This window comes from Larimichthys crocea, chromosome XX, assembly GCF_000972845.2.
Source record: "Larimichthys crocea isolate SSNF chromosome XX, L_crocea_2.0, whole genome shotgun sequence".
In the NCBI taxonomy this organism is placed as follows: Eukaryota; Metazoa; Chordata; class Actinopteri; family Sciaenidae; genus Larimichthys; species Larimichthys crocea.
The window spans coordinates 14,044,856-14,058,264 of NC_040030.1; the positions used below are offsets into that span (position 1 = coordinate 14,044,856).

Genomic DNA, 13,409 nt, shown 5'->3' on the forward strand with positions numbered 1-13,409 from the left:
ACCCTTTACCAGAAGCACTGCTGGCCAGCTCCAGAGTGAATAGTTGGCTCAGTGCCTTCCTTTAATTGCACACTAGAGATGCTTCCTGATGTTTCTGTCTGTATCTATCTGTGTATGTAAAAAAAACTCCCCTTTTCGAATAGTGCGTGTCAGCCTCTGTGTGTAGTATGTACAGTATGTGTTTTGGGGTGAAGGGGGAATGCCACTTTACCAGCTGGTTTTCTGTCTGTCACTGATCTTTCCCCGCTGTTAAAGCCCACAGTGACTCAGCTAGGAACCAATATGACAAAATACCGCACAGCAGGGGGGGCGGACTGATGAGCAGGTCGCGTACTCGATTCAAATAAGCTTTCCTGCAGACTGAACAGGGTGGATGCTAATTTCTCTCCTAAATCTTCAAAGCATCTAATTTCTTTCTGTAAAAAGATTACCTCTTTCACATCCCTAGTGGCACGCTCAAGGCAACTTCCACTACTCGAAGAGGAAATATGATAAATACCATTTAACCCAATTTTACTGAAAACTGACACAATGATTTGAAGTGAAACTTAACACTAAATATGTATTCATACAGAAGAATCAGGACTAAAGCCAGAGGTAGACCAGATAATATACAGTCTATGAGTATATTTCCTAGCACTGCAAATAATGCTTTTACACCTGAGGGAAGAAGTGAGATAACTTTGTGCTTCATTGTTTCTACTATAACCAGTAAACAATAATAATTATTATAATGAAATGCTTTAAAGTTTTACCTCTGACCACACCCAGCATCACAGGAAAGTCTGATCAGAAATGTGCTTTGTTCACCTGAAACCACACCCAGAAGTGATGTCACAGTGTCCTGGAGTACATACTTGTACACACTACAGCTACAACTACTGGAGGTAAACAAAAACAAGAACTGAAGAGTGTGTGCAGTTACTCTTAAAATATCCAGAAATGTTTTAAATATTTGTGTGATTACAGCACCTTTCAGAACCGCCTTTCACTGAGCCTGCAGTAAGTATTCGGGATAACCTGCATGCATTGCCGTTTGCAGCAGAATCTTTTTGGCAATAAAGAGTACGTAAATGCAATCAATTGGCAAATCTAAAAGTTTTCCCCGCTGTCAAACCATTTTCCAGCAACTATTATTGAGAAAAGCAAGGAAAATACTGAAATCCTGCATGATAGTCATGACAGCCACAGGCTGTGTGTCCAGTGTAGGAAAGTGAAAACGCTCTATTTAAGACAAAAAGTGTCTCGGGATGTTCATGTGAAGTCTCCTTTCCTCTTATATTTATGTGCCTGAGTGAAGCGTATGCATGAGTGCACTGAGTGGCCTAAAAACGGCATCAAAGGTCGCACAGTGTGACCTCTACTGATGATATGCAAACAGATGTTGCTGGTTGGACAGTATCCATCTGGCATTGAGGAGAGGAGAGGAGAGGAGAGGAGAGGAGAGGAGAGGAGAGGAGAGCTCTAACGTTGATATAAGCAGTGCTTCATTTGCTAAATATAACCAACAAAGTAAAAGTCTGGTCTGGGCTCCTTCTTACAAATCTTTGTCTTCATTCTGAGCGTCTGCTCCTCTATCTAATGATAACTTCTCAGAATGATTTCAATACAAGCAGAGTTCCCTCCTGCTTCTATTCTGGTTTCAATACTCAATTCAGAAACCAAAACAAGGAGAAACAATATCTGTCACTATGAGTGACAGGACTGCCTTCAAAGGCACAACTCAAAATGAAAGATATAGCCAACAATTCTTCATTTTTATCCTTGTGCTCGTGAATAGAGGCCTCTTTGTTGAAATCCATGGGTGGTACTAATGCGAGGGAAAAGAACAAGAGCAGCAATGCTCTGGTTTAAGATGCAGGCTTCTCAAATCAGTCATTTATGCTAATGCTGCCAGTGGATCATGTTCCTAATTAGGTCCAAATGAACAATTAGCTGATTGGGTTGACGCTGCAAAAAGAGGTGTCAATCAGAAGATCAGTGGGAGGAGAGCTGAGAAGAAATACCAGAAAAAGCAGCGACATGACTGAAAAAATATCTGTGTAGACAGTCAACAAGACTGAAACGCATGCGCGAAGAAAGTAACCTAGGTGGGTGTGTGTTTGTGTGTGCATGCACAGGTGTGTTTACATGTTTTGTGTGCGAGTACGCTCACTAGTGTGTCTGCGCACAAGGACATAGTCTACCCATTATGCAATTGGAGTAGGTGCAACTGGACCATTACAGTCCATTTAGGTTTCAAACAGTGAGACAGCACTTGGCACTTCATTTAGCCACACAAGCGTGTTACAGCAACCGCCTCACACTCCCAAAGCATTGCCAAAAAAAAAAAACCCCAAACAAACAAAAAAAAAGTCCGCTCAAAGTGCTCCCTGACTGACAGCGCTGCTGAGAACGTGGTTCGTGTGTAGGGAGACTCGGAGATGGGAATTCTCCATTAGCAGTTAGCGACAGAGTGAGGAAACATATGCCAGGACACGGGGTGAAAATACACACATCGCATTTCAAAGCCAGCTGTCACACTGACACGCGCTGTCATTCTAGTAAGCTTGACTACAAATTGATCACACTTAGCACATGGCTGTATCATGAACCAGTATACAAATCCATGTAAAGTAAGAATAAATGTGTTCTGAGTTTGTCAGACCAAAGAAGAACAAGTTATTAACCACCCTGCCGAATTTGAATGATTAAAAATATCGACAAGTTTATGAAATTAGGTGTCATAATCTGGTAAAAATGAGCAGTATTCTCAGGTCCAGGACTGTGGGGGCGTGTCCGCTGAATGTGCTGAAGCCACACCCACTAGTGGGAGCAGTCAAGCAGCCATTTTGAAGCGACTGAAATGTGTCGGATGAGTTCAGAAAATAACAAGACTAACTTTGAAACACTGAGCAAGATGAATTAATCTCTCTCTCTCTGCTAGGGGTGTAGGTATGGTCAGGGTGGTCTCAGCGTGTCATCGAGCCACCCTTTAGGACCGCCTACAAAATCCTGGACTGCAAACTCTAACTCCACATTTCAGTAATACATCTGTTACACAGACAGATAACAGATACAGTAGCTCTGTCCAACATCTTAATTCAGCATACACAAAGTGTAATGCTCTGTGAATCAATAGCATATTGATCTGTGTTCTTACTCACAGAGAGATTTTTTTACTTCCTTATTAATGTTTGCTGTCAGTCGGGATGGAGTTTTGTGACTTAATTTTTACTAAGTTTACTGCATTTAAAATGTAAAAAGTCTTTAAATAATATTAAAGAAAGTTAAATAGTCCTAAATACCTTACGTAATTAAGAATAATAATAGCTTTTGTGTGTTTGAAGAGGTTGACAACAGGTGGAGGTTGAGATCAGAGCAGCCTCAGAGTCGACAGGACAAATTGAAGGTCTTGTAGGTAAGATCCTTGTGAAATTGTAGCTGTGAATTAGTGTTCTAATGAAATGCATGCCTTGGGTAATGCAGAAACAGGTGCTAATATGTACAGAAAACACATCTGCCTTGCATTCTAATAATTACTGAGTTGTCTGATGAATAATTCTGGTGATATCACACTTTTTCTTTCATACAGTATTTAACCGTTGTGTTTACCAGTTAGTTAGCCTTTTTGGCTCTGGCTTTTCAGATAATAAATACCAGCTAGTTGATCATTTTGTTTGTTAGCTGTTTGGGGGATCAGCGGGACATATTTCATAAGAGCGAGTGAGAGTGAACCAAATACTGAAAAGCCCACAAGGCTGGAAAACCAAAATAACGAGTGGAAAGAACTCTTTAGATGTTATGTTTGTGGGTTTCTCACAAAGAGATACAGAAGTAGTCATACTGTATGATCATTGTTAATGTAAAAATACTGATTACAGTTGCTACAATCTAAGTGAAGGCAATGTTTGATGGTGAAAACATGTCAAGTAGGAGAAACAACAAACAGTGTCTCACAACTGAAGGCAGGCTTTTACAGGCAAAGTCTTTTAAATTGTTTGCGATTCAAAGAGACGACAGTCCAGTGTAGCAAGTGTTGGCTTCTTGAATAATCCTTTCATTTGCTTAAGCAATTCTGGACAGATTTTTTACCCTTCTGCTCCGAGCATGTGTGTTACCTCTATTGAAATCTTCCCAAAATGAGCAACAAGGGGGAAAACACACAGGAAGAGAATAGATATGTTGTGTTGTTTTCTTGTGCGTTTGTTATAGAGGTATAACAAGGTTATACTCTCAGTGTTTATATGGAGTTTTCTCCCCTAGAATCCAGCAAAAACTTTACTTACAAAATCCTTTAAATGCCAGCTGACTTTCCATAGAATTGAAAAACACAGCTACAAGGACAGCAGGAACAGAGAAATACAAGGACTGGGGATTTTTTTTTTTCCAAAGTTGCGCACACACTCCCTTTCTCTCCCTTGACAGTCTCCCCCTCTGTGAGTCTAATGAAGGCAGAGTGTGTAGGCGAGGATTCGCGCCATGCCTGGTTGCACACGGTCAACCTTCCTGAGCAACATGCTTCCACAGGCACATGTACATAGACACACATATGTGCACACATGGTGGCACATGGCATGGCCGAGTGCTGAAACACAATGCAGCATTACCCGCAAGGGCACAGACACACACACACACTTGAGAGTCTGAGCTTTGTGTACTTGACTTCAGGTCAGCCCATCTGTCAGTCTCTCTCTCTCTCTGTCTCTCTCCCTTTCACTGTCCTTCTCTCACATGCAAATGTACACTTTTCCATCTGATTCACCCACACTGAGGGATCATTATCTTTGGCATATTGCAGACACAGAGTCATGATGGGGTTGTTATCGAGACAGGGGCGAGCACACTCAGCATGTCACTTCTCATTAAAAGACAACAACCCCCATTTCCCAGCGTGTGTTCAATGGATGCATGGTCAATGGCTTACCCTCCTTTGATGTAGTCCAGGAAAGTGACTTCAATGTCCACCAGGAATGACAGCAGCGTTACCTGTAAGTGATAGGGGCCCAATCAGCTTTATGTCGATGATAATGGCTTTCAAGTGTTGCCTCTGATGGGATAAATAGAGTGGCTGCTTCAATTATAAAATGAAACACTGCGCAGGATCAAACAGGTGCCCATCTGGATCTACTGCAGCAGTGCGTTCAGCCCATACAACTCTATGTATCAAATAAAACAATGAGACATCAGATTTGATGGATATTTCCTCACCGTTCCAGAGTTGAGGTATTTTTTCTTCTTCCCTTTCTTCTTTGGATTTACCACCTAAAAAGACAGGATTCTCACTTGAAATTACAGCATTTATTTATTCATGCTTTTATTTTGAATTCAGTGTGTCATTTGTGGTCAGCTCTAAATTAGCATCGCTACAATTGTATCATCAAATGCAGGCCAAAAACCAAAACAATGAGCTGAAAGATCCTATAATACTAAAAAAAAAGCTGAGGGGGACATAGGGTCGGGTTGTAATTTTGTGTGGGTTATCACAAGCAACACCTGTTACATATACATAGATATGAACTCCATTGTTCCATTAGATTTATTAATTATATCCCTATTCCTGTACAGAAAGTTTTGGACCTACTGCACATCCATCTACACCACTGGTTATTCATGTGTATAGTGTTTTCAATACACTAAAACATGAAGAATTTAATGCTTGATATAATGATGTAGTGTTGAAATGATTTGAAAAATGGCAAACATTTACAGTAAAACTAGGATTTGATGAGAACCAGAATTGGCCAGAAAAAGTGGAATCTGATTCACGTTCACAGAAAAAAAAGAGAATCTAAATACCATATATACTGTATGTGTGGTAACTGAGTCATATGCCGTATCATTTGTACACCTCCCTCTCACTCTCCACCCACAAATACTCCCCTCCCTAAACCAGAAACCATGAATATGCCATAGCACTGTACTTAAAGCCCAATTTATCCAGAGGAGCAGCTTAATCCAGGGGTGGATTGTGGCTCTAACCCGGCTGGTGTGACTGTTACATGAATATGTAACAGGACACAAAGTGAGTGCATAGTCGAACAAGCTTTGTTAAATTAAGATTCCTATTCATCTAGAACAGCTTTGTTTATTCCGTTGTGAACACATCCGAAAAGATATACTTATTCAGTGGTTCATTTCTCATGTGTCTTGTGTTGCGACCCGAGCTCATTAAAACATACAGTTGCTCTTGTGATGTGGGGACCAGTCAGAAACAGACCTGAAACTCCATTTGAATTCCAAACTCTGCATCACAGCTTTCAGATCAGAGCTTTATGGTCTAATTAAACTGGGCCAAGGTTAAACAGAAAGAGAGGACCTCAGGGAAACAACATACAAATGTGTGGATTGTGGATTTATACATTTCTCCTTGGTTCACATTGCAATCGGTACACACAAGGACACGTTTGCCTCTGGAGGTAAGGTGCAATGATTGAAACACACAAACTGAGGGCCTTTAGCCATGCAAAGCCATGCCCTCTGTAAAAACCAGGGTCAGGGAACGGGTTGAAAATCCTTGTGTGTATGTGTGCGTTCACGTCTGTTTGCTGTTCCTCATATACTTGTCAATGTGCCTCTGTGTGCACACAGGAGGCAAGCAGCAGCTGTTTAAAAAGACGGTCCCCTGTGTGCTCTCCTCTCTATGTGGTACTCTGTTAATCAAGAAGTGTTGACTCTTCCTGGGAGAAGATAAGCCAGTGATCCATCATAACTGCCAGGGTGTGTGTGTGTGTGTGTGTGTGTGTGTGTGTGTGTGTGTGTGTGTGTGTGTGTGTGTGCATGACAGGAATAGTGAAGGAAAGAAAAGATGCACAGGGGAATTTTAAGTTCTTGGTTGGCAAGGCTTATAAGATAGATATCATCTTAAAATTGATTATTCTCCACACAAAATAATACAATATATACGTTTTTTTCTATATATGAAAATATGAGTTAGCTTAACAAAGAGTGTATGTAAATTTAGTTCTTTGAGTAAAATGTTGCACTGAAATACAGTAAAAGTTAAAGGGGAGCTCAGATTCTACACATCAGAGTCTGTTCGGAGGAGTGAGGAGTACTACTGCAAAAAAATCTTGACAATCAGAATTAGCACCCTTCTCTGGACCACCCCCTTAACCTTTGTGTGTTTTAGGGTCTTTGAGGTCATTGTTTTGGTTTCTGGTCCACGTTAGTTTATAGCCCGCCCCTTACTTTTGCTTGAGGCTAGTAGGTTGCAGCTAAATTAGCTGCTACTAACATAGCACACTATTTATTACTTATTTTATTTTTTTATTCTACAGTATACTGAGCACAGTTTAGGGCACCTGAATTTCGTTGTATGTTTGTACAATGACAATAAAGAATTCTTAAATCTTAAACACTGACACATCTTAAAAACATGAATTTCCAACCAAACTGTTGGTTGAGTTGCATTGAGGGTAATGTAGGCATGACGAGGAATGTGTGGAATGTTGATTTGAATTTTTTTTTAATATCTGTCTATTGTAACACATTGTTATAGGTGTAATGCTAAATCGGTCCTCTTTTATGTCCCTTGCCCACTTTTCATTTACTCTCTCTTGCTCTTTTACTCTTATTTTGTACTGGTCATGCAGGTAGTTACATAAATGTCAGTAAGAGAACATATTTCCATCCCTAATCCACCCTGATGCGTAAACAACAACATTACCATGGCTGCTCTGAAGTCTCATGTTCGAGCATCTGGTTTGTGTCTGTTTGTATGAGAAGTGACATTATCATAGATACATGGACATGATCCATAATGTTTTTATACGCTTCAGCTCCAACTGCCCCAAGCTAAAGAAACATAATTCTACTTTTAAAGGCTATTAATAAGGCTTTTTTTTACCCGCAGTTCACATCTTTGGCTGTCTTTGGCTGAGTAACAGGGTTAGACTTTTCAATGTGTGTTTTGTTTTCCCCACCAGATGGGACCAGCAGATTTTGAACTGAACTGAAATGCGCAGTTCAGCTTTACTATGATTTAACTTAAATAGAAAAAGCGCCAGATGAAAAGCCAGAGGAATCAGTAATCTAATTACTGCGTGTGTGAGTCACCTGCTGCCCTGTATACTAGTCCGGAGAGGAAAGTCATTGTTGATTTAAACACAGTAACACACATGTACAGTACACGCAAGCTCACACACAAACTCACCTCATAGACGTTGAATTGGCTTTGCCCTCTGGACAGCTCTCTGTAGCTGGTGCTGAACTCTCCGATAAAGTCGTGACTACAAAGGGAAGCGAGGAAGACACACAAGAATAACAAAGGCAATATATGTATATATGAAAAAATTGTGTTTGACGACACATTCCCTTTAATTATTAAAGCTTGGCACGTGTGAATTTTAAAAGCAAACCGCTTCATGCTCCCAAAAAGACAACCTATGTGACTTAGAGAGAGAGCAACAGTGATGAGGTTTGTTGTTAATGAGTTTGAAACGTGAGAGAAGAAGACACCAAACACTTTCATGTACACGGACAACTGTCGAGACGAACACTAAAGCTCCATTCAACCGAACAAGCTTTTAAAAATGGATAGAACGTCTCAGTCCCATTGAAAACCATCACACCCAAATGCCACTGTGTTCCCTCTATCAGACTGAGAATGACACTGAATAGATTGCAAAGTATAGAGAATAGAGAAATAACTCCCTGTTCAACTACAGCTTGACAAATGTCACTCCTCTTTCTTTCTGTCTGACTGTCAGCAGCCAGAATCCAGACTCATCATTAAGCAGTCAATCTGTGACGATCCTGCACCCAGCATCCTTTCCTACTGGAAACATAGACTAGTGTTAATTATGTTTGACTTGGATTTGATTAGCAGTAGGAGGCTAACATGTGCTGAATGTTAATGTAATTAAGACAAGAAGTAATAAGGGAATGCACTGCTGCACATTTATCACTGTTTACAAAAACTGAGGTTATCATATCTGTTTAATCACCTGCTATCCTCGCAATCGCATAACCAAACGCCAAAAACAATATAAAAACTGCCTTAACAGGTGGTTTTCTTTTTTGGTTTTAATCACATCAGCATGTTAATTTCGTCAAAGCTTCATCTTCAGGTACAGACAAAATGAAAATCTGATCCAGGAAGTCCAGTTGGAGTAATAGATCCGTCAGTCTGAAGATGTATCAGATGAGGTTTATAATATAATGAGGAAAGATCAAACTGTTCAGGAAAGATATTATGGTGAAAATCGTTTTATCATTAGAAACACAGAATTCATGTTGCAAAGTAATCCACCATGGATGTTTGCTTGCGCACTGATTGGCCAATGCAGGCAGATGATGTCATAATGCTTTTAGCTGCTCTTTTCTCCTGGAGCACTGTGAATCAGCAACTCTCCGAATCAATAAAGTATCTCTGCTTAATTATTTAAGTTTTTCCGACTCTGCTGCAGTGTTCACACGATTCAAATAATAATTATTATTATTAATTTTTCAAACTCAGTGCTGTCGTCTGTCTGAACACAACCTCAAGCTTTGTTCAAACTTTGGCAGTAAACTAACAAAACGGCAAAAGTGTGGAACGACATGACAAACATAATTTCTTCAATCATGCTTTGAGATCAATACAAACGAAGTGAGTCCTGAACTATCAGAGTTTGCCAGATCAGTTATAGAATAATTATTGATTCAGTCCTGAACATATTATGCAACGTGTTTTCAATTTAAAAAGATGTAGGACGGTCAAAAAAAGACAAAGAAAAAGAGGAATTACCTGCCGTCTCTGTCCCAGTCGTACACCTCCACCTTGATTGTTCTGTTGGAGATATAAAAGAAGCAGATTTATGAGTCTATTAAAGTTACTTCCGATACAGATTTAGATTTTATATTTGTTGAGGCATTTAAGTGCTCAGTTACCACATATTTAAAAAGCCAAAAGGTATTGCTAGATATTTTCAATACAAGAGACAGATCATTTCCCCCCTGAGTACAACTAAACTGACTTACTATAACATTATTCAAAGTGCTAAAAATCTATCTTCTATACTGAAATGATGAAATCTACACAGATTTAGATATCACGTCTTACAATTCCTTTGTCATCGTTGTCATGGAGCTATTAGAAGAAGCAGATCTATTCTGCAGCTTATCTTTATTCCAACACACTGTCTGCCTGTCACTGTATTTGCCTCTGGTAATGTGCTCTCCTCATCTCCAAATACATCTATTTCTGCATCCCATTATAGCTTACAGGGAAATGGGAGGAAAAAAAAGAAAGAAGAAAACTAGAATAGTCTGCAAGAGACAGATATGCTGTGCTATCATTCTATCTACCAACGTGTTCAACAGAGGGGTAATTTCTCCCTGACAAAAGCAGGAGAGCGATACATAGAGAGCGAGAGGGGTGAGGCTAAAGGATAATAGAAGGGAGATCAAATTAAAAGAGACAGAGCAAAAGGCACTCTGCTGGAGAGGACGGGGGTCAGAGCGAGCAAGTAGAAGAGAAGATGGTGTGGAGAGGAGTCAAAACTGACAGATAATAAATACGAACAGTGACAAAGTGATGTAGCACTCATACTCCAATCGATTAAGTTTGTCTTTTTGACAGTCAGAAACAGAGTCAGATGTATGATTAGAGCTTTATGACCAGACAGTAGCGTTCCATTCATTTTGTATGACCTACCGTCGTTCGTTTTTGAGACAGCTCTTAAAACAAGTGGTGTCTAATTCGAAACCCCAGCCAAAACTGCACTTCTCCATACTCCTCGCCAAGCCCTCATTAACGGGCCTTAGAGCTGCTTAGGGAGCCAGATGCACATTAGAGGAAATGAGGCAATTAAAGGTAGGGAGTGGAAAGAGGGGTTCCTGGTGATGGAATGAATGAATGAATGTCTCCTCACTTTCTCTCAAGAGAAACCACAAAGTGCAGAGCTGTCTATGTATGTGTGTGTGTGTGTGTGTGTGTCTGTCTGTTTACGGGGGTGTGTCTCATTAAATCAGTGCTTTGACACATCTCAGTATGAAACAAGCCGTCACTCTGAGCTTTATGATGTGACAGGAACTAGATGATAATTTTACTTGTTAACCGTATGGTCTTACACACACTTGCATGTGTGTGTGTGTGTGTGTGTGTGTGTAAGAGACAGAGAGACAGAGTGTGGGTGTGTGAACACAGGCCCATCAGAGTCCCTATGAGCAGATACACAGTCCTCCATTGTTTGCCAGCTTGAGCTCATCCTTATCTCTTTTCCCAGGCTGCAGAGAGACCGGCTCAGTGTGCGTTTGTGTGTGTGTGTGTGTGTGTACTGTACGTGAAGTCCACTGTGAGTTTCCCCAAGTCCCCCATTGATAAGGCATGGTGTGACTCAACTCCCCTAATAAGCTTATTGGACCAAACTTCAAATGAATGCTGCTGTCTGCTAGCTGTGCTAAACTAAACCCTATTGTCTGCTTCTTTGTGCCTTTTTCAGGACGCAGCTGCTGTCGACACAGGAGACGGACAAAAACATGTGACTGACATGAGAGGGACACGCTTAACCTACTTAACATGAATTTACTCAGAACTACCAAGACGTTTTCTGGAAAGAACCATGTATTTGGTTGCAAAAACTCAAAATTCATCTGCATGCAACCATCTTAAGGACATAAAAACTTGGATGACCTGCAAATTTATGATGTTAAACTCAAGTTTAAAAAACAAAAAACAAAACTGAAGTTATTGTAATTGGACCCAAACTCTTCTAGCTCCAAAGTAAAGAATCTTGGAGTTATCTTCGATCAGACTAAGTCCTTTATCGTTCACATAAAACAAATTTTAAGGACTACTGTTTTTCACCTTGCTTGCTCATAGTGGGAATTGTCTTAAAAAGTATTTTAAGTATTTTAAGTAAATTCATATTTTCCCAGCAAAGTAGGGAGCTCTTTCCAGAAACCATGCTAGGAATTCTGTGGAGGAAACACTGCGATTACATCTCAATTAAAGGAAAGACTACAGAGCAGTGCCAAACAAACAATTAACAGGAACAAAAACAGAAGTTACTGCCATTCCTTTCAAAATAAGATAATTGTTTAGAATCGAGAATAGTTAGCATCCCTTAAAATGATTCACTGCACCTGCCAATTAAAAAAAAAAAAGAGTTATCTTAACACGGTTTCGTCTCCTGTTTATTTGTTCTGCTTCATAAAGACCTGTGAAATAGCAACACAATCATGTATCACATTAGTATTCAGAGCATATATTATATTAAAACAAATAGACTGTGTGTGTTTGGCGGCAGGGTGACACTTGTTGTTGTAGTACCAAAATAAACACAGACGAATGTATCGGAGTCCTGACTTGCTAAAGAAAACATTGCTTTCTTGGCTCTTGGTGTCAAATGACAAGAAGATTAAAGCAGTCTGCTCCTTCTCTCTATAAACTCCTGAACTAAATATAAACGAGAATGTAATTTATCTGCCAAAAAACTTGTGAAGTATACTCCTGAATGCATCATCTTGATCACTGTTTCTCAATGTGTACCACTGGTGGTACGTGACCTTTTTGTGGTGGTACTTGGAGGAATCTCTGGAATAAATAAATTTTTAAAACATCGAATACTGTAAAAAATACTATGCTGGAATGTAATTTAAAATAAGTGTTTCATTTTGTTTCAACATCAGCCTGATACGTAGTCACTTTCATACAGGTAGAGCATAGCTCTCTCTGTGATTCGCTAAAATATGACGTTAACTTAAGTGAGGGTGAAATGAATGGTCCAAAAACACAGTAATCATGTCTCTAAACAGGAAATATTAGGGAAAAAAGTGCAGATAAGGAGTATAATACCATAATAAATACGTTATAACCTTTTCTAATATTACGGTAAAAGGACATTAGTACTGTTGATTTCATGTTTTAGGTCAGTGTAAAGTAAGAATAAATATTTGTTCTGAGTTTGTCAGACCAAAGAAGAAAGTGTTTAAATGATTAAATATATAAGTTTATGAAATTAGGTGTCAAAATCAGGTAAAAGTGAGCTGTATTCTCAGCTCCAGGACTGTGTACATATTTAATGTATTTTGAAAGAAATAGCCTTTGGAATTGCCTTTACACAAGCTTTAGGTTGAGGTTTTATTCCATATTTTAAAATGTCTGCTCTCTTTGTATCGCTCTCCTGCTTTTGTCAGTTTGGCAGATAGAATGATAGCACAGCATATCTGCCTCATATCTTGCAGACTACTCTAGTTTTTCGCTGTAAACTTTTACTGACAGTAAAAGACTGTAAAATGTCATTAAATATTACAGTGTTACTTTATAATTAACACTCTCTAATATAAAATACTACTTTATTCTGTATAAATTGCCTTAAAATGGTGCATAAATAAAAGTTTTGAAATATGTTTTACTGTATACAGAAAAACACACTTCATGGCATATTTTACAGTATTTTACTGTCATACAGTTTTTCACTGTAAAATCTATCATTTTTTACAGC

At 39.3% G+C, this 13,409-nt stretch overlaps 1 protein-coding gene across 4 annotated transcripts in view; it reads right to left on the bottom strand.

The window, feature by feature from the left end:
• The window catches only part of LOC104935575 (copine-8), an 83,936-nt gene that overhangs the window by 21,664 nt on the left and 48,863 nt on the right, over nt 1–13,409 (bottom strand). For 2 of the 4 annotated variants that reach the window (XM_010751433.3, XM_027272280.1), the window contains exons 10-13: nt 9,710–9,751; nt 8,135–8,210; nt 5,191–5,244; nt 4,907–4,968 (exon numbers count right to left, since the gene is read on the bottom strand). In XM_010751433.3, the coding sequence (XP_010749735.1) occupies nt 4,907–4,968; nt 5,191–5,244; nt 8,135–8,210; nt 9,710–9,751 (234 nt within the window). Of the gene's footprint in view, nt 1–4,906; nt 4,969–5,190; nt 5,245–8,134; nt 8,211–8,233; nt 8,759–9,709; nt 9,752–13,409 lie in introns of those variants that run through there. The other 2 variants (XM_027272281.1, XM_019278112.2) reach the window with 2 other exon arrangements.